Raw genomic sequence first — 22,207 nt, 5'->3', positions numbered from 1 at the left:
CTGTTTCCCTCTCTCTGGTTGCCATGGTGACCACCTACGCTCAGCACCACGCTCTGATCTCTATTTTTACTGCAGTAACAGTGGAACTCACCACCGCACGGCCGTCAAGCAGAATTAAAGGAACATTCCAGCATTTTGTATTTAATGTTTATCCCACTGTCCGTGCGGTGTCCGTGCGTGTCCGTGCGGTGTCCGTGCGTGTCCGTGCGGTGTCCGTGCGGTGTCCGTGCGTGTCCGTGCGGTGTCCGTGCGTCGTGTCCGTGCGGTGTCCGTGCGGTGTCCGTGCGGTGTCCGTGCGTGTCCGTACGGTGTCCGTGCGTGTCCGTACGGTGTCCGTGCGGTGTCCCTGCGGTGTCCGTGCGGTGTCCGTGCGGTGTCCGTGCGTGTCCGTGTGGTGTCCGTGTGGTGTCCGTGCGGTGTCCCTGCGGTGTCCATGCGTGTCCGTGCGGTGTCCGTGCGGTGTCCGTGCGTGTCCGTGCGGTGTCCGTGCGGTGTCCGTGCGTGTCCGTGCGGTGTCCGTGCGGTGTCCGTGCGTGTCCGTGCGGTGTCCGTGCGGTGTCCGTGCGGTGTCCGTGCGGTGTCCGTGCGTGTCCGTGCGGTGTCCGTGCGGTGTCCGTGCGTGTCCGTGTGGTGTCCGTGTGGTGTCCGTGCGGTGTCCGTGCGTGTCCGTGTGGTGTCCGTGTGGTGTCCGTGCGGTGTCCCTGCGGTGTCCATGCGTGTCCGTGCGGTGTCCGTGCGGTGTCCGTGCGTGTCCGTGCGGTGTCCGTGCGGTGTCCGTGCGTGTCCGTGCGGTGTCCGTGCGTGTCCGTGCGGTGTCCGTGCGGTGTCCGTGCGTGTCCGTGCGGTGTCCGTGCGTGTCCGTGCGGTGTCCGTGCGGTGTCCGTGCGTGTCCGTGCGGTGTCCGTGCGGTGTCCGTGCGTGTCCGTGCGGTGTCCGTGCGTGTCCGTACGGTGTCCGTGCGGTGTCCCTGCGGTGTCCGTGCGGTGTCCGTGCGGTGTCCGTGCGTGTCCGTGTGGTGTCCGTGTGGTGTCCGTGCGGTGTCCCTGCGGTGTCCATGCGTGTCCGTGCGTGTCAGTGTAAAAATCTGTTACACTGAAGCTTGCCTCATGGTGTCACTATCATTTGCTAATTATAAATAATAGAGAATCACCATACCCAATAAAGAGTTTATTATCGTTAACAGCACTAATCTCATCACATTTCCAATAAACAAAAGACAGATAAGAACCTGATTAAAATGTACATTTTGCATATTAAAAAGATAAAAATAGAGTGTGCATCAGTGCTGTTGTTTGAAAATAAAAACTATTGTTCCAGGAGAATGTAATTTTAACAGTGTGACTAATGACTCTACTGTATGTTCATAGTACATTGCTTAAATAATCTTGGCTTACAGCTAATCTTTCACATCTGCTTTTGTCAGGTCTAGTTGATCAGTAGTCTGGGACAAACAGAGTTTGTGTTGTATTCAGCTGCTCAGAGGATGAGTGGGTTCAAGAACCAGAAAAAGTAAGATAAACATACTTATAGCTACACACATCGGCTGAGACGTTTTCTGGCTGATGATGCCTTGCAAGGTCAGGAGCCAAGAGAGCTCTGTGGGAGGAGCATACTCTCTCTCTCTCTCTCTCTCTCTCTCTCTCTCTCCCCTGTCAGTCACAGTGACACTAGCCAATTGTGGCTGTCTCTGAGCTAATGTATAGGGAAGAAGGTGGCTTAGACCAAATTAGGGAGAAAATCAAGTGGGGTGGTGAGGGAGATCCAATAAAAAATATATATGAATACAGTTAGCTAGCTAACTATCTCACCATACGTTAATATAGCTACCACCTTTTAGCTGAGACTGGGTGGCAGTCTGAAAAAATGTATCATATAATCGTGGAAATGTTCTACAGAAATATGTGATTTACATAAACGTTTACTGAGAAAGTTTAAGTGCTGTCCTTAGACTTCCAGTCAGAGTGAGTTTGGAGTGAACAGGGTTTCTGTTTCTTTTCTCATTGCAGGGAAATTATTTCTGTTTGTAGAGAATATAAGACTAAATACACACACACACACACACATTACAGGTACTTTACAATGTGTGAGTGTTTATTCTTATATACTCTGTATTGTGTATGTTATCTCTCTGCAGTTGTGATCATTCCGTTGGTGGATGAAGATGAAGACAAGGTCATGTCTCTCATTTTGGTGAGTTTGGTCTCTATCACAGCGCACAAACGCAAGCTCGATTAGAAGCTGCATTTCTGGAGCCAATTTAGTGAGCGCTCCGCTCCAAATCTTGTGATTTAATCCATCATCATTCCTCCTCACAGTGCAGAGGAATTTTGCCTGCATACTGAAAATGAAAAGTATGACTCGAATGAATCTGATTAGGGAAATGGAAGTAAATGAGTTCAATAAAAGTTATTAGCTTTTGTTTCCATCCAAAATGTTTTGCAAATGGAATGTCTGGAAATTGTAAATTGTGTGTTTACTCCCACTACATTACATGAGTGAGTTTTCTGAAGAGCAGCAAACAGCTTTAGGAGCACGCTCACTTTGTTTTTATTAAATAAAAAAAGGGGTTACATTTTATCTTCAGCTACACTGAAACTTTTCCATTTCAAACAAAATCTTTTCGTAATATTTAGAAGTTTTTCTTGTAGAATATATCTGATATTAGAGTGTCACCACACGTTTTCTCAATAATATCTCAATTTTTAGTAAAACTTTTCAATGCTGGTCCAAAGTCAAACTCCAGTTGCAGTAATTCATCATTAATGTTGTAATTCTTTCTTTGTTCTGATCATTTGTCAGCCCATTTAAGTCCCTCATTCTGTTAAAGCTCATTTAATCTCATTCATTCACTACCGTGTAATGTTTTAATGAGGGAACGTGTAGCTCATAAAATCTTTATCATAAAGTGCTCCGAACGTGGGGCGTCGTTAATGTTTACGCACGTCTGAGTTTATGAGGGAATTTATGTCCAGAGCGTTTCATCATGAAGCAGCAAGGTCATTGTTTAGGTTTATAGGATTATAGTTACAACTAAAAGACTTTTAAATAAAGAACTCTAAACCACATTTTATTCATTAGTTAATTCAGACATGTTTATGAAGGAAAACCTAACCAAGGATCAAGATATCCCAAAGGTTTCTTCAAAAAATCCTCAGTGTGTTTTTCCTCAAAATTGGCCACACCTGATCCGGCTCATGAAGAGTGTGATGATTAACACACAGTGTGTGAAATCCCCAGGACTGCGCTTACAGTGTAAATCTAACTAATTAGGATGTTCAGGATATTCAAAATAATGAGGGTTAGGGTTGGAACTGATCCTGAAACTCCCTGAGCGCTCACAGTCTTTCAAAACAGTAGAAGGGTCTGAGTCTAAACAAGTGGGTGGGGCCGGAAACAGCAAGGCGTGGCACGTTTTAATCATTGTAATGTTTATTATTATTATTATTGTGTAATAAAATGCAGTGACAGCACTTTGCAATAACACAGCTCATCTGAGGAAGATCATACAGAATCACATCATCAACTAAAATTTATAAAGTTTTATAAAATTTTTTGCTTAGGAACATCCGGATAAGTGACTGACATGATTGAGGGGTCACATCAGTCACCTTAACGTGCTCATGAAACAGCCTGAGAGCCGTGATTAGATTCTGTATATTGACGTATTATCCTTTTAATGTTAAGGCCTGATTTGAGACTTTAGAATTGTACTCAGAGGTCGATTAAAACAGAACGCTCATACAACTTGTCTCATATTAGTAGGTAAACTCGAACAGTCAGCTAATTTTAAAATGCAGTAAACTGTTAAATTAAAAGTTAATCCAAGTCTCAAAAGGCTGATTCTGTAAGAAACGGCTCCACTGCGCTGACTGGAAAAAGAAATGCTCCAACTCCAACTGACCAATCTGTTTTAATGACCGAGTAGAGGAGTGTTTTGGTGTCTAGCTGGTATCTAGTTCTGGTATCTGTCAGCCTGGAAAATGTAGAATTCATTAACATGGAGTAAGAGGGGTTAATCAGACTCCACCCTATATATGTTTTTATTGAAAGATTTGTGAGGTGTTTAGTGATTTTAGTGTTGGTTGCTGTTGTATTGTTGGTGGTTGTGTGTCGCTCTGATGGCCATTGCTAGCACAGTTACAGTAGCGTTTAATGGGAACCGTCAATAATCTCAAATAATCTTCTTTTATCATTAGCCAGTTTCCAGCAATGTTCGGCTTCTCATAATTGAGAGATCTAGCATAGACATGGAGACATTGGAGCAAACGCTGGACTGAAAGTCCCAGAATGCAATGCAGCTATACGGCACTGAGATACCCTGCATTCACACTAGCAAATGACAAGTTGCTTGTGTCGCTTGCAGTTTGTCACTTGCAGGTGTGTATCAACCACTACTGTTGTCTCTTCCATTAATTTACATGGAATTGAGAGAATCAGTTCAGATGTTGCTGATAAGTGTGTGTGTGTGTGTGTGTGTGTGTGTGTGTGAGATATAGCAAAAGAACAAGAGATACTACACACCCATGAGTTATTATATTACTGTTTGATTTCAATCTTTTGATGTTTCTCGTCTCATCTGTTCAGGTTTGCTGCTGTCAGCTCACTGACCAGGATGAGCAAAACCTTAATCTTCTGGAGAAACATGTAAGACACACACACACACACACACACACGTGTCACAAATTATTTCCAGCATGAAATTGGATCAGCATGGGTGCTTTTATGTTTTTCTTTTATTTTCTCACTACAAACTGGATGCGGCATTACCTCTCTCTCTCTCTCTCTCTCTCTCTCTCTCTCTCCCTCACACACACACACACACACACACACACACATAGTGAGAGCAGGTGGAAGATTCTCCTGCTCTTTTTTTTCCTGCACCGTTGTTTTCATGTCAGCTGCAGTAATGTGAATTATGTACCTTTTAACCCCATGTAAAGGTTGAACCTCATGTTACCTGGTTAGATATAGCATATGTAGCATATTTTAAGTAGCATATTGCAGTGTACTGACTGTGTATAAGGGCTGAATGATTAGGCTGAGTGAGTCATTTATTACCAAAAAAAAAAAGCCTGCTCCCTTTGACCAGTACAAGTACACTTAGCTTTCCTGAGCTGTTTATTTATATTCTGCTCATGAACATGACTGTAATGTAAACATGAACTGCTGGCACAAAGATGTCTTTTCCATATTGAACGTTCTCTGAATGTGTTTATGGCTCAAGGGTTGCATATTTTCCTCAGGCCATAATGTAATCTAGTTCTGACTCCGTTTGTACACACACACACACACACACACACACACACACACACACACACTGGTGTGATAAGGGTATTGTGTTTGGCCCATGGTAATGTAATTTTACAGTCTTATCTACATAGAGTGTGTGTGTGTGTGTGTGTGTCACACTGAGTTTACTCATGTTTTCCTTAAAGTTGCATTCAAGAAGAGATCATCTTGGACCTCGACAGGATGTTTTGACCCGAGATAGAGAGAGAGACTGAAACATAGAAAGAGAGAGTCATGCAGAGCGACATACAGAGGATGAGAGAGTGAGAGAAATACACAGGATGAGACAGACAGAGTGAGTGAGACAGACAGAGAGAGAGACAGACAGAGAGGGAGAGAGATTGCCTTATGGAGATGATGAGAGAGGGTAAAGAAAGGCTCAGGAATGAGACTGTGTTTGAGAAATGAGAGTGAGTGTGATACAATGAGAGAATTTCAAACCTAAAATGGCTTTGATGTGAAATGTTTTCCTATCTCCTGTGAACAGGTGTGTCGTTATAAGCACCAATACTGAATCACCTGGTTCTGTTCAAACTCAATACACTGAGAACCACCACTCTCACAATTCACTTTCAGAACACTGGTATTGTATGATAAATTTGCATGCTGTCTGTGTGTTTGTGTTCCTGCCAGCTCATCGTTGCATGTAAAAGAGTACAGGCGATACAGAGGAGTGCGATGCGGCCAGAAACCCAATCCCACAATGCACCACTCAATGCTAACACCATGAACGAGAAAGAGAAAGACTACAGAGAACTGGACCGCAAGATTCTGCAGCTCTGTGGTATGAAGCCAGATATTTACCTATAGTAGCAAGTGTTAATTACATATACACACTTATCAGCAACTACATATACATACTTATCACATGTTCTACAGCACGCACTAAGAATGATAATCAGGATTAAATTTGTGATGATTTTAATTCACGCACTGAGGTCAACACACAGGTGCTCAATTTGTTCAATTCTCCTTCTCTTCAGAAAAAACTACTACAAAGAAAAAAAAAGAAGAAACTCAAAATAAAATTTAAAAAATGAAATAAAAGTGATGAGCGAAGTTTTTCACCGCATCTGTTCAGTCTGACATTTTTGTTCAATAGACGTATAATAAGTTATTTGTGGCCCCCCCACAGGAATCCCAGTTGGCTATGAATGAACACAAATTGAGGTTCCAGCCACTTACACTTGAATAGAATATTATTTAGGGTTAGGGTTATTCAGTCGAGACTAGAAACTTGTATCATTTTCAAGCTCAATTTGTCCATAATGAGCATAAACACTTCACTTGTTCATGATTGGTTAGATTGGATGACTGCGGAGTAGTGGTGAACAAAATGACGTTATAATAGAATGCGTTTTTTCATGTGTTGAAATGTGTTTCAGAAAGAAAATACAAGAGTGCAAAAACAAAAAGCAAAGCTCGTAAAAGAACAGCCAGAACAAATGTGGGTTAAGCACATGGCTCAGACGTGTATGTGGGAGTATACACTTCATCTGACACTGTGCCTGTGGGACCTCGCTCTTTCTTTTGATTAACTTTATTTTTTATCTCTAAAGGCCTACCTGTGCAGACAGCATGGAGATAAAGTGACATGACCCATAGCAGCTACTTTTATTTTTATCAGACTGTTTAAAAGCATCCATTCATTTTGTGATTGCCAGAAGATGGCTTTTTCAACATGCTCCTGGTATGTGTGTCTGTATGTTTGTAGGATGGAGAGTGAATCTTCTGCACTCAGCAGTGCCTACAGACGTGGACACGAATATTGTAGATGGTTTATAAGACAGATTATAGGAGAAGAACAACAAGCATCATTTGTCAAACTGAATATGAGCTAATTTATTCATACATCATTCACAGGAGCATTTCCACAGGAAACGTGGTGTTCATGAAAATCCAGTTATTTGTGAAAAAAGTGCACTACTGTGATCTTAGTATGCAGTGAGTACAAAGAAAAATAGAAATTGATGGGAACTTTTAATTCACACACAACTTTACTAAACAGTTAACGAAGTCCAGTATCTGAAAAAACAGTCTAATCCAGAATGTGTGTGCTTGAGGTTCAAATGTGGGATTACCAGAAAATAAAAGAAAAGAAACTAGTAATAAGATCATGTTGTTACAAAGCAAGAAAGAACTGGTGATGAATTAGTGGAATTTTAGTATTTGATTAAAGAATACTTTAAAAAAACAGAATGTGTTGATCTGTGAAGAGATACCACCATCATGAACTATACTCATCAGAGCCAGGTTTATATGAGGTCCATCGCGCATATATACTTCCTGTGAGTATATAATGAACTGTACCTGGGCCTCATTTTGGACTTCACATTTTAAAGGCTTGATTTAACTTTTCTTTTGCTGTTCTTGCTTATCTATGGCTATTTAACTCTGAAAAACTCTGACAGCGGTCCTTATGTTTCTTCTGTGTCCTAGCAAGTGCTCTTGGTTTTGGCTTCTCCTCCTGTGGAGCTTCACAGTTTATTATTAAATTAAAGTTACGTTTGCTTTCAGCAGCTGTTATCACCTTAATAAAACTGCGACAATTCTGGGGTAAAATCTTTTAAATAAATGAGAAGGAGATCTGAATCAGTGAGATAGAAAAAGGAATGTGAGGAGAAAAAAAGGACACTGTAAATGATTGAAACCACTGTGTCATCCTTCACAACTTGGGCATGCACGGCTTCACGTGGACTCAGATCATCATAGTCTTTATTGATCATGTGACTGCACGCAGAAGCAGATGAATGAATTCTGAAGTGGCATGAAGCATCTTAATCGTGCAGATCCACCCAGACGCTTCAGAACTCAGTGGAGGTGCTTGACCTCGCAGCAGGACAATCACCTGGAACATAAAATTAAATCAACTATGAAGTGAAATGACCTGAACTGGATGAGTAAAAAACCTGTACACTACCGAACAGAAATTTTAATTAAAGAAGATAAGAGTAATGCCAAAAAGCCCTCGAAACTGAAAAAGCACAAAACATCTTTTTTAATGCACAATTTTGCATCCACTCAACTAAAGGCATTTTTTGAGGTTTTTTTAACCAAGATATTAAGGCAAGTCACAGAAAAAAAAGAGAGAAGACATTTTCTATCATATCTCTTCATCAGAAAAGAAAAGTGATCCTGTAGGCTGATTAACCCGGCCTTTAGAATGACAGATACAGCTGCTATAACACTGCAAATCACAGGTTTATATCTAATACGTTATAGTTTCTACAGTAACAGCTCATTCACAGGGACTGTACGGTGCGAGTCTCCAGTGTCAGCGCTTTGTAACAGTCAGAGATAAAGCTGTAACTTTAAGTTTTCTGACATCTTCAGGACAGAGGAGTTTACGCTTTGAGGTTTCTCTGTAACAGAACTAGCTGCGTTTTGTCTTATTAACCTGAAGAGAGAGAAAAAAGACAGGCTGGTGAAGGAACGACTGTTCATAGCTGCTATAATGTAAATGACAATAGGAACTAACTAACTAATTTACAAACCCTAAATGGATAAAAACTGAAAAAATGGATATGATGTTATTCTTTAATAAATAAAAATTGTAATTGTTGGTAAGTTGCTGTGGTATAAGAGTAATAAACACTCAGAGATGTGCTGTAATAGGAAAATACTCAGCTTCAGGGTGGTAACAGTTACTCTGCTTCACCACACCACCTCTCTGCAGCACACCCCTTAGTGTTTTATCCTGTACTTATCACAGAGGAGAGAGTTTATTACAGACTCCGTGCTGAGAAACTAACAGCGTAAATAAAGATAAACATATTTTTAGAAACCATTTGGATTTGATCTTGTAGTGAAGCTTTATATAAAAGACTTTTAACTTTCAGAAAGTACCTTATCTTAAGTTATTGCAGGTGGATGCTAAAACGTCTGTCTCTGTGTGTGTGTGTGTGTGTGTGTGAGAGAGAGACAAAAATACACTCACTCTCTCTGTATTCAGTGTGTGTACTAGAGATATGGAGTCTTTATCTTGTTCTGCTGAAGTTATTCTGTCCTCACGTCCTTCTCACCTGCTCTGAGTGTAAAGGAGAACATTCCCTGTGTCAGGGTCGGGGTTCATGTTACGGTGATGTGAGGACCGTTTGATCTGCTCTGATCTGTGATGAGCTGTCTGTGATTGCTGTGTTTGTTCTGATCGGCAGGTGAGCTGTATGATCTGGACGCAGCATCACTTCAGCTCAAAGTCATCAACTACGTGAGTTATAGCACACACGCACACACATGATCTCCGTATGGAGTTATTTTCCTGTCATCAGTTCAACACTCATGTGATGGATGTGATTAATAAATTAACTTAAGGTTAAAGGGAATGCAAAATAGAATGCAAACATCGTAGAACACACACCACAGAATTAATATCTAAAACACACACACACCACAGAATTAATATCTAAAACACACACACACCACAGAATTAATATCTAAAATGCACTCACACAATTGTCTTGCAGAGAGAATGCATATGATGCAACACTCCATAAAACGAATAAAGCTTGCATACTGTACACACACAAACACACACAGGCATCCTTGAGAACATCACTGAAGAATTGATCCGACTTTTCCTTTCCCTCATTTTTCATTTCTAATAAAAAGGTCACACCCATCCATTCTGACGTGTGTTTGTGTGTGTGTGTGTGTGTGTGTGTGTGTGGTGAACTATATATTTAATTTATGAGTGCATTACCAATAAGAGTGTTCATAAAGTCAGTGATGCTGTGAGGACGACTCAGGAGAGCAGAACAGAGCGAGATGAACAGATGAAGTGATATCCCCACAATTAAACGAATAATTAACCTCTGAATATCGGCGAGGTGCAGTCTGTTCATCAATTAACATTAATGATTCTAAACAGGGAAGGAGGAAAACTCATGTAATGGAATTAGACCTTTAATGGTGTCTTCCTTTACAGATATATAGACGTAATGTCACAATACAGCTGCTCAAGTGATTTTTTAAAAATTTTTTATACTAAGCTTAATATCACAAGCCCGGGAGACAACCTTGAGTTAGAACGTATTCCCCCAGAGTGCATCTCTCTGTGGCTCAGGTTCCGAGAGTTTTTATAGCATCATACTCACATTCATTTACATGGAGAACAAAGAAACCAGCTTCTCACTGGTAATAAAACATAGCCATATATGGAATGGAATGCTACTGCTAGAGTACGGATGGCCTTGGATATAACTCATATCTTCATGGAACGTCTTTGAGAAGCTCTTGTGTTTACTTCCTAACTGTCACGTACACTCTCAGTCCAGTCACACGAAGAAAGACAAGTTAAACACAGATTGTCGGAATGCATTGATAACTCACATATTTAATTCATTGTTTATTAATTGAATACACACATAAAATCAAAATAATTTTTTAAATCACCACACCAACGTGCGTGTGTGTGTGTGTGTGTGTGTGTGTGTGTGTGTGGACATCAGTGAGTTCATGGGGATGGAGAACGTCATGGGGCCGAGGTTCCTGCTGGTCATTATGAGATGGAAGCGTATAAGAAGACTTAATTAGAAGCCTTCTGTTCACACACTTTGATTTGTGAGGTTGATGTGTTTATGTAAAGAAATAAAACACGTTTGCAGTAAAATAATGTGATGTTAGAATAAATTTACCCTCACAGGTCACGAGAACATTTTGTTCCCACAAATTCAGCAATAGAATATTTAGTTGATTTTTTTAGGTCTTTAAACAGTAAACAAGATTACTGATATCTCCAAAAAATATTAAATGATTGCGGTTGCTGTCTGTCGTTATAATAACCAAATGTTTAACGTTACTCTGCTGTACAATATTTTACATTTTATTTAATATATCAAGGCTATTCTCAAACTGTTGCCCAACTAACAGAGAGACAGGGAGAGAAAGACAGTCAGGGAGATAAAGGGAGAGAGGAAGAGACAGGGAGGGAGAGCGAGACAGGGAGAGAGAGGAAAACGGGAAGAGACAGAAAAAGAGAATCAGCATGTGTTTATTTCACATTCATTTATTTCAGCTGGTAATCAACTCTGCAATTTAAACAGCAGTGTGTGTGTATGAAAGACAGATGAGTGTGTGTATAGTTAAAAGGGGCGTGTGTGTGTGTGTGTGCGCACGCACAAAGGACAGGCGAAAGTGTGTGTTTAGTAAAGACTGGAGTGAGTGTGTCCTCATCAGTATTCTGTAGTTTTTTACTCTCTTGTGTCTCAGGGGCCACATTAGCATAAAAACCTTATCAGTGTTTATACAGATTCCTACATCATTCTGAGGGAAACGCACGCACACACTCTAGATCCTGCTCTCTTTCTCTCTTTTGTTCTCTTTTGCTAAACTATCTGCTCATCCATCTTTTTTAATTCTTTCCAAACATCCGACTCTAGCCAGTCCAAAGCCCCCACCACCCCCAGCCACCCACCCCCTTGTACTGCAGTATTTGTGTTTTTTGTCCATATGACCTCTTTAGTTCCCATAAGGTCAGTGTGTAAACAGAGCGTTGTACAAATACCAGATTACAGACGTAATAGAATTATGAAACGTTAGTTTGGTTCTGAAATCTGACATGGCTCAATATACACACATCTGTGAGTGCATCAAATTAGCTGAACGCTGTATTGATGTGCCAGATTTTAAAGACTGACCTGTTGCAACACATTAAACATGGAAATGGAAGACTTGTTGATTGCAAATATTATTAATAACAAATCAAATTATTTATTAATTTTATAATATTTTGTCACTGTTTTACAAAAGCAATAAGCCACTCGTGGATGTGTGTTAGTGACTTTATCATGAGTAAGGGAGGTTTAGACACTCTGTGTCACGTCCCATACGCTACAAAATCAGTTTATACTGCAGTGAGGTTGAATGCTGGAATGTGATTGGCCCTAAGGTGTGCATTATTTTTATATAATCGCACAGCTTGCGCAGTAGCTCCGGCTGTAACATGAATTACTGGTTTATGTTAATACGCATGTTCTAATACGTTATTGTTTCTATAGCAACAGCTCATACACAAGGACTTGTACAGCAAATTCTCCAGAAAACTTGTAAATAGTTGATGTGGTCCATTTTCTGTAAGGAGGTGTTTATTTACCATTAATGGAAGGAGTCTCCCGTGTCAGCCCTTCGTAACAGTCAGAGGTAAAGCTGTAAGTTTTTAAGTTTAAGTTTTCCAACATCTTTAGGACAGAGGAGTTTACGCTTTCTGGTTTCTCGAAAACATGACAATCTCTTGTTGACATCGAGACAGAGAAAAAGGTGAGGCTGATGAGGGAACGACTAACCGTCTCCGACGTTCCACAACATTAAATGTAATTATAAACAGATAAAAAGCACATTAATAAATTTCAATTGTAATCATTGGCAAATTGCTGTGGTAAAAGCAGAATAACACACTTCAGACTGTGCTGTTATAGGAAAATAATCAACTTCGGGGTGATAACGGTGTCACACTACCCCATAGATTATTTTTTTATAACAGCACGGTCTGAAGAGTGTTATTCTTTACATAGCACATGGCCTCTCATGGTTTATTACTTTATTTATTACTCAAGCAAGAGTGTAAATCTGCATCTATTAAAATACATTTTAAAAATGCACACCATTAAATTAAGAAGGCACAAAATTCAAAGATTGAATGATTCTGATGATTATGAGAGTTAAGATTTGTTAGGAATGTGGTGTTTAATTAAACACTTCTGCTGTCTTCAGACTTCCAAAACTACAAAGATTATATAAATTTACCAATTTTAAAAAAAAATTTAAATAGAAGAAAATTTTTCTTTTGACATGTAGTGAATATTAAGTGAGAGTCTTAAGTGAAAGTAAAACTCAAAAGTACAGAGAGTTGAAAACCATAATTAAATACAGTAATAGTGTAAACCCCACAATACACACACACACACACACACACACACACACAGAGCACATCTGTGTTTTGACGAAAATCAGATCTTTGCTCCTTGTTTGGTGATGTCACTCCTCCAGCTCAACAGTGATAACTCCTCATTATGCGTGTTTGATCACAGATTGGAATTGTCGTGAGCTTTCCTCTTCTCTGACAGCAATAACGGGGGAATTTTTACGACTTACTGGGGTGAAAAATGAGTATTTGTTTTGCCACTTTCTGTTAAAATAAATCACTTTAACTGCACTTCAGACTGCTCTCTCTCTCCATTATTCCATGTGTTTATTTTCCTTTTCACCTTATTTGCCAGCATCTATAAATTATTTTGTGATTATTTCTCTCAGCGCTGTGATTCTTTTATCTTGCCCCAAGTCTGAGGTTGTCTTTCTTCTTTCTCCTTTTTTTCCTACCTCTCTATTTCTTTTCCTCCCTCCCGTCAAGTTGGTTTTGATCCCTGGTGTGAGTGTTTTATTTCCTGGGGGCATTCGCAAAACGACAAGAGCTTCCTGCTGGACTCAATGGTGTTTGGATTAGCTGTGTTGCGCAGCCTTTTAGAGCTGGTAGAGTGGCTTTAAGAGAAGGCAAACACTACACTACACTTCACTACACTACAGTACAGTGCACTACACTGCACTACACTATACTACAATTCAATTCAATTCAATTTTATTTGTATAGCGCTTTTAACAATGGACATTGTCACAAAGCAGCTTTACAGAAATAAATGGATTCACAAAAATATATTGTAAATATTTGAATTTATCACTGTGAATTTATCCCTAATGAGCAAGCCAGTGGCGACGGTGGCAAGGAAAAACTCCCTGAAATGACATGAGTAAGAAACCTTGAGAGGAACCAGGCTCAAAAAGGGAACCCATCCTCATCTGGGTGCAACGGATAGTGCGATTATAAATAAATCCCTTCTATTGTGTACTATATGGACAAATAGTGCAATTGCGCAACCAATAAATTCATCACAGTTTTTGCAAGAAGTCCGGCTGGTTAAAATCTATCCACTGTCCACTGATGGAGTCCTGAGTACGAAGCTGCTCGTGGCAACTGCAGCCCCAAAGCCACTACAGCAATCGCAGTCCCAAGCCATTACAGTACAGCTCCCAATATGTGATCCCCAAGCCATCTCCACAGCCCCCAGGTGGCACCATCCCCAGCCATTAGTGCACTACAGTGCACTACACTACACTACACAACAGTACAGTGCTCTACACTGCACTACACTACACTACAGTTCACTACACTGCACTACACTACACCGCACTACACTACACTGCACTACACTATACTACAGTGCACTACAGTGCACTACACTACAGTACACTACACTGCACTACACTACAGTACAGTGCACTACACTGCACTGCACTACACTACAGTACACTACACTGCACTGCACTACACTACAGTACACTACACTGCACTACACTACAGTACAGTGCACTACACTGCACTACACTACACTACAGTTCACTACACTGCACTACACTACGGTACAGTACATTTCACTATACTTAACTACAGTGCACTACACTATATTACAGTGCACTACACTGCACTACACTACAGTACACTATACTGCACTACACTACAGTGCACTACACTGCACTACACTACACTACAGTTCACTACACTGCACTACACTACGGTACAATACATTTCACTATACTTAACTACAGTGCACTACACTATATTACAGTACACTACACTGCACTACACTACAGTACACTACACTGCACTACACTACACTACAGTTCACTACACTGCACTACACTACAGTGCACTACACTATTCTACAGTAGACTACACTGCACAACACTACAGTACAATACATTTCACTATACTTAACTACAGTGCGCTACACTGCACTACACTACATTACTGTGCACTACACTACAGTGCACTTCACTACACTTCATTACACTACAGTGCACTTCATTACACTGCACTTCATTACACTACAGTGCACTACACTACACTGCACTTCACTACACTACAGTGCACTACACTACAGTGCACTACACTACACTGCACTTCATTACACTACAGTGCACTACACTACACTGCACTTCACTACACTACAGTGCACTACACTACACTGCACTTCACTACACTACAGTGCACTACACTACACTGCACATCATTACACTACAGTGCACTTCATTACACTACAGTGCACTACACTACACTGCACTTCACTACACTACAGTGCACTACACTACACTGCACTTCATTACACTACAGTGCACTTCACTACACTGCACTTCATTACACTACAGTGCACTACGCTACACTGCACTTCATTACACTACAGTGCACTACGCTACACTGCACTTCATTACACTACAGTGCACTACGCTACACTGCACTTCATTACACTACAGTGCACTACACTACACTGCACTTCACTACACTACAGTGCACTACACTACAGTGCACTTCACTACACTACAGTGCACTACACTACACTTCAGTACAGCAGACTACACTACAGTGCACTTCACTACACTACAGTGCACTACACTACAGTGCACTTCACTGCATTACTGTGCACTCCACTACAGTGCACTACACTACACTGCACTTTACTACACTACAGTGCACTACACTACAGTGCACTTCACTACACTACAGTGCACTTCACTACATTACTGTGCACTACACTACACTGCACTTTACTACACTACAGTGCACTACACTACAGTGCACTTCACTACATTACTGTGCACTACACTACAGTGCACTTTACTACACTACAGTGCACTACACTACATTACTGTGCACTACACTACACTACAGTGCACTACACTACAGTGCACTTCACTACACTACAGTGCACTACACTACACTGCACTTCACTACACTACAGTGCACTACACTACACTGCACTTCACTACACTACAGTGCACTACACTACAGTGCACTTCATTACACTACAGTGCACTACACTACACTGCACTTCACTACACTACAGTGCACTACACTACACTGCACTTCATTACACTACAGTGCGCTACACTACACAGCACTTCATTACACTACAGTGCACTACACTACACTGCACTTCACTACACTACAGTGCACTACACTACACTGCACTTCATTACACTACAGTGCACTACACTACACTGCACTTCATTACACTGCACTTCACTACACTACACTGCACTTCACTACACTGCACTTCACTACACTACACTGCACTTCACTACACTACAGTGCACTACACTACACTGCACTTCACTACACTACAGTGCACTACACTACACTGCACTTCATTACACTACAGTGCACTACACTACAGTGCACTTCACTACACTACAGTGCATTACACTACACTGCACTTCATTACACTACAGTGCACTACACTACAGTGCACTACGCTACACTGCACTTCATTACACTACAGTGCACTACACTACAGTGCACTTCACTACACTACAGTGCACTACACTACACTGCACTTCACTACACTACAGTGCACTACACTACAGTGCACTTCATTACACTACAGTGCACTACGCTACACTGCACTTCACTACACTACAGTGCACTACACTACACTACAATGCACTACACTACAGTGCACTTCACTACACTGCACTTCACTACACTACACTGCACTACACTACACTGCACTTCGCTACACTACAATGCACTACACTACACTACAGTGCACTACGCTACACTGCACTTCATTACACTACAGTGCACTACACTACAGTGCACTTCACTACACTACAGTGCACTACACTACACTGCACTTCACTACACTACAGTGCACTACACTACAGTGCACTACGCTACACTGCACTTCACTACACTACAGTGCACTTCGCTACACTACAATGCACTACACTACAGTGCACTTCACTACACTTCACTGCACTACACTACACTGCACTTCACTACACTACACTGCACTACACTACACTGCACTTCGCTACACTACAATGCACTACACTACACTACAGTGCACTACACTACACTGCACTTCACTACACTACAGTGCACTACACTACACTGCACTTCACTACACTACAGTGCACTACACTACACTGCACTTCATTACATTACAGTGCACTACACTACAGTGCACTTCACTACACTACAGTGCATTACACTACACTGCACTTCATTACACTACAGTGCACTACACTACAGTGCACTTCACTACACTACAGTGCACTACGCTACACTGCACTTCATTACACTACAGTGCACTACACTACACTGCACTTCACTACACTACAGTGCACTACACTACACTGCACTTCACTACACTACAGTGCACTACACTACAGTGCACTTCATTACACTACAGTGCACTACACTACAGTGCACTTCGCTACACTACAATGCACTACACTACAGTGCACTTCACTACACTTCACTGCACTACACTACACTGCACTTCGCTACACTACAATGCACTACACTACACTTCAGTACAGCAGACTACACTACAGTGCACTACACTGCACAACACTACACTACACTATAGTGCACTCCACTACAGTATGCTACACTTCACTACATTGCAGTACACTACAATTCATTACACTACATTGCACTACACTACACTTCATTACAGTGCACCACACTGCACTACACTTCATTACAGTGCACCACACTGCACTACACCACAGTACAGTACAGTGGGTGACACTGCACTACACTACAATGAACTACACATCACTACAGTGCACCACACTGCACTATACTACAGTACAGTACAGTGGGTGACACTGCACTACACTACAATGAACTACACATCACTACAGTGCACCACACTGCACTACACCACAGTACAGTACAGTGGGTGACACTGCACTACACTACAATGAACTACACTTCACTACAGTGCACTATACTTCACTGCAATACAATTCACTACACTATACTACAGTACAATGCACTGCACCACACCGCATCGCGTTACACTACACTGCACTGCACTACACTACACTGCTGCACTACACTACATTTCACTGCACTGCACTACATTAGATGGATGGATGAATGAATGGGTTATTTTAACAGAGGATGGATAGGTTATTTTAAAAGGATAGATGGATGGATGGATGGATACATGGATGGATAGGTTATTTTAACAAATGATGGATGGATGGATGGATGAATGGGTTTGTTTAACACATGATGGATGGATGGATGAATGGATGAATAGGTTATTTTAACAGATGATGGATGGATGGGTCGGTGGGTGGGTTATTTTAACAGATGATGGATGATGGCTTAGATGGATGGGATACCACACAGACATTAGAATGGATGAATAGAGCAAAAATGGGTTATTCTAACAGATAATGGATGGATGCATGGATGAATGGATGAATGGACTGCACCACACCGCATTGATGAATTGATGACCACATGAACAGACATCAAGGTGGACGGATGAATGGATGAATAAATTGGCTGTTGTAACAAATAATGGCTGAAATGATGGACAGACAAGTGAGTGGGTGAATAGATGACATGAATGGATGGTGGATGGATGGCTTACGATAGTAAACATGTATTCCTGTATTCCTGTCTGTGTGGCAGCTGTAATTTTAATAGATGGAGGAATAACAGATAGATGCATTGATGAATATATAGGAGAACGAAACAATAAAGTGTTATCACAAAGGATGGAGTGATGTAGTGCTGGATGGAGTGATTGACTCTCTCTCTCTCTCTCTCTCTGTGTTTTATAGCTGCAGAAAGAGACCCAGTCTCAGTGCTGCTGTCTGCTGCTGGTGTCTGAGGATAACCATCAACTATTCTGTCAGGTACGTACATACAGACACACGCATACAAACACACACACACGTTGTGTCTCACTGCTCTGTGTGTGTGTGTGTGTGTGTGTGTGTGTGATAAACAGGTGGTTGGGGATAAAGTTCTGGAAGAAGAGATCAGCTTTCCTGTAAGTTTATTATTATTTATGATAAGTATGAGAGATAGATGATGATAAATATAGTAACTCTGTGTGTGTGTGTGTGTGTGTGTGTGTGTGTGTGTGTGTGAGAGAGAGAGAGAGATAGAGAGAGAGACTGTTTGTCCCCATGTGTTCCCCAGCATGGACTTAATGCTGTTGTTGATGTTGCTCTTTTTGCCCAGCTGATGTTCGGACGCTTTGGGCAGGTGGTGGAGAAAAAGAAATCCATCACCTTACAGGATGTTAGCCAGGTGACACACACACACACACATACACACACAGCTGTCTGTGACTGGGCTCTAACAGAGGACAGAATGTGTTTACTCTCCCAGCCCCAGCTCGCATCTCCAACACCAACTAATTATCACACACACACACACACACACACACACACACAGATAATTTAGCTAAATTGGCGGACATTCATTACCATCTTATTTCCAGATGAATGAAACTGGCAGGAGTTTACAGTCATCTCACTCACTTCATCATACACAACATGAAATAAAATAATTCTGGATTTGTCATCTGTAATGATTGTGTGTGTGTGTGCGCGTGCGTGAGTAAATGAGTATGTGTGAGCACAGAATTTAATAGGTTTCTGATCTGTATTTATGAATCACATTTTCTGTCATAATTAATTTCAGATCAGGTTGTTTTTACATCAGCTTAGTTTGCTGAAGATAAATATCTCTTCAGTGTAGTACAAATCTATTATATTCAGCTTAATTTCTTAGCCGATCACCGCAACGGAATTCAGTTCACAGAAGAGTTTCCCCAAATACAGTAGATACTAACAATTTAAATAAAGCCACACCTTATCCCTCCATTCATCTCTTATGTCTGAGGAGTTGTTTTTAAATACAGATATATTGAAAGAGTTTTGAGTGTTCCTTTGTTGCCCCAGATCAAGCTGACAGCCACACAAACAAACCAATAATAACCAAGAGTAGGTGGTTCCTTAGCGTATGCTTCCTTCCTTGTTTTGTTTGGAAACACAGCAGAATGACTGACAACATGGAGGAGCTGGTGACTAAAAAATTCAGCATCACTTATGCTGTGACATTGTACCTGGCATGGGATATAATACCCATCAATAGGGTTTTAAATGGTTAAAGTGTTGGTCCTTGTTTCGACTTCACAAATATTTTTCTAACTCTGCCGTTCCTCAGCTGTACACAGAATGGCAAGAGAAGTGCAATAAAAACCAAAACAGTAAAACACATACAGTAATGCTTAGTTTCAAATTTTAAATTAAAAAATGTAAACCAACTCACCTAACGTATTTACTATGTAAACATGATATTAGTAGAGGTGATGTACGTTTTATTTAACATTTTTAAACGTTATCAGTGTTTGTTTTCATTTTAGAAATAATTGTTTACATTGCTAGGAAGTGAACTTTATTCAAATTAGTTTGAAAAGGTACTTTGGCCTTAAGGTGTGTCTGTTTTTCTTTAATCGTTTGATTCCTTGAAGATTTCCGGTATTTTCGTCAATAGGGGAATTATTTTGGTTGCTCTCTTCAGTAACGTGCAAAATAGTCTCAAAAACCAACATTGTGTTCATATCGTGGACCAGGATCCAGCCTGAAAATGTCATGATATGATATTTTTGGCAGATCTCCCAGCCCTACAACCCAGTTGGGGTTAAGTGCATGGAGCTCTCAGTCGGACGGGTATTAGTGTCTGAGAAACTAGAGCATGAGGGCAAAGTCTGGAGGAGAAATGGCGGGTACTCAGCCTCTTATATGAGAAAAGAGATAGCGCTGGTAATACTGTGTCTAACAGCGTCTCTGGGGATGTGGGAGATATGTGAGTTCCCATCCACGTGCTCTTAGCCTCCTTACTCATCAGTGGGCCTAAGTCCCTACAGGCCTCTCAGCTTGCTGTCTGGTGCCCATATTAATAGAAGGACAGAAACTCTTCTTTTTCAAAAAAAAAAAAAAAAAAAAGCCAGTACAGTAAGGAAGGTTGCAGTAGCAGTGGAGGAACAATGAGGGATAAACGAGGTAGAAAAGCTAAATTGGAGCTCTTTGCTTGCTCCTTTAGCTGTATTCCTTATACGAAGTTACATAAAGCATACAGAAGAAACTGACCATTACATGATGCACATGAGTGCGGTGTTTTGTTTCTCCATCTCCTCTCCTCATCCTCCTGCAGCATTGAACAAATAGCTCTTATTTTATTGCACAAGTACTTTGTGGTGTTATTCTGAACGTCCCGATTTCCCATCGGATAACAGCTATTAAACCAGAAATCTGAAGGCCAACACGCAAACATGATGCCATCCGTTGCATTTTATTTTCTTCTATTTCTGGAAACACCAACAGGATTCTAGCTCACAAACTTCTGAATATAGGTACCATGGATGCACAGATAGGGGGTGCACATTTATTAAAGTACTTTTACAGCAACCGTACGTAAGACGAGTATGCATCACCCAGCAAACCATCAAAAGGACTTCACCAACCTTTGTCCAGTCTCTCTGGGTCCAACTGGTATCTGCAATGGATCTCTCTTATGCTGATTGCCATGCGTGATCTAGCTGCATCTACCTACTTTTCTCTCATCTGAGATTCTAATTAGAGAAATGCTCACCACTCCCAATGGTGCAAAATCAACCAATGCTACCCAGTTCCATGTTTTTGTCCTTCTTTTTTCTCCATGCAATTTACTTTGACTTTTAACTGTAAGCGTAACAGCTGGTTTCAACTTCTTTGGATGGCCAGACCTTCATGGGTTATGAAGCCAACTGTCAGGAAGTAAATCCATGAACGGATCAATCTGTAAAGTGCACATGAAGACAAACTAAAACATGCTGCATTGCCATTAATCAGCATCGAACAAACTGCAACAACACAAGGACAACTCTTTCAAAGGCCGCATCTGTGCTCATTCAGAGAGACGCACACAGATGCTTCAAAGGCTTGAACCGCATTCCTCTTGTGGTCGCAGTGAACTCTAAGTAAGACTGTACATCTGGGCAGGAAACTTATTTCTTTTAATTTTTAGTGTGTTGAATAATTTGAAGCTGCATTAAAATCAGCATTCTTTTAT

At 41.0% G+C, this 22,207-nt stretch overlaps 1 protein-coding gene across 12 annotated transcripts in view; it reads left to right on the top strand.

Annotated features, from left to right (window-relative positions):
* The window catches only part of LOC113544562 (cGMP-dependent 3',5'-cyclic phosphodiesterase), a 173,878-nt gene that overhangs the window by 129,704 nt on the left and 21,967 nt on the right, over positions 1 to 22,207 (top strand). For all 12 annotated transcript variants that reach the window (XM_026943406.3, XM_053239551.1, XM_034310565.2 and 9 more), the window contains 7 exons: positions 2,135 to 2,190; positions 4,585 to 4,644; positions 5,923 to 6,073; positions 9,444 to 9,496; positions 18,925 to 18,999; positions 19,095 to 19,136; positions 19,331 to 19,399. In XM_026943406.3, the coding sequence (XP_026799207.1) occupies positions 2,135 to 2,190; positions 4,585 to 4,644; positions 5,923 to 6,073; positions 9,444 to 9,496; positions 18,925 to 18,999; positions 19,095 to 19,136; positions 19,331 to 19,399 (506 nt within the window). The remainder of the gene's footprint in view (positions 1 to 2,134; positions 2,191 to 4,584; positions 4,645 to 5,922; positions 6,074 to 9,443; positions 9,497 to 18,924; positions 19,000 to 19,094; positions 19,137 to 19,330; positions 19,400 to 22,207) is intronic.

This window comes from Pangasianodon hypophthalmus, chromosome 14, assembly GCF_027358585.1.
Source record: "Pangasianodon hypophthalmus isolate fPanHyp1 chromosome 14, fPanHyp1.pri, whole genome shotgun sequence".
NCBI lineage: Eukaryota > Metazoa > Chordata > Actinopteri > Siluriformes > Pangasiidae > Pangasianodon > Pangasianodon hypophthalmus.
The sequence above is the reverse complement of the archived record's forward strand: the minus strand, read 5'-3'. Positions and strand labels throughout refer to the sequence as shown.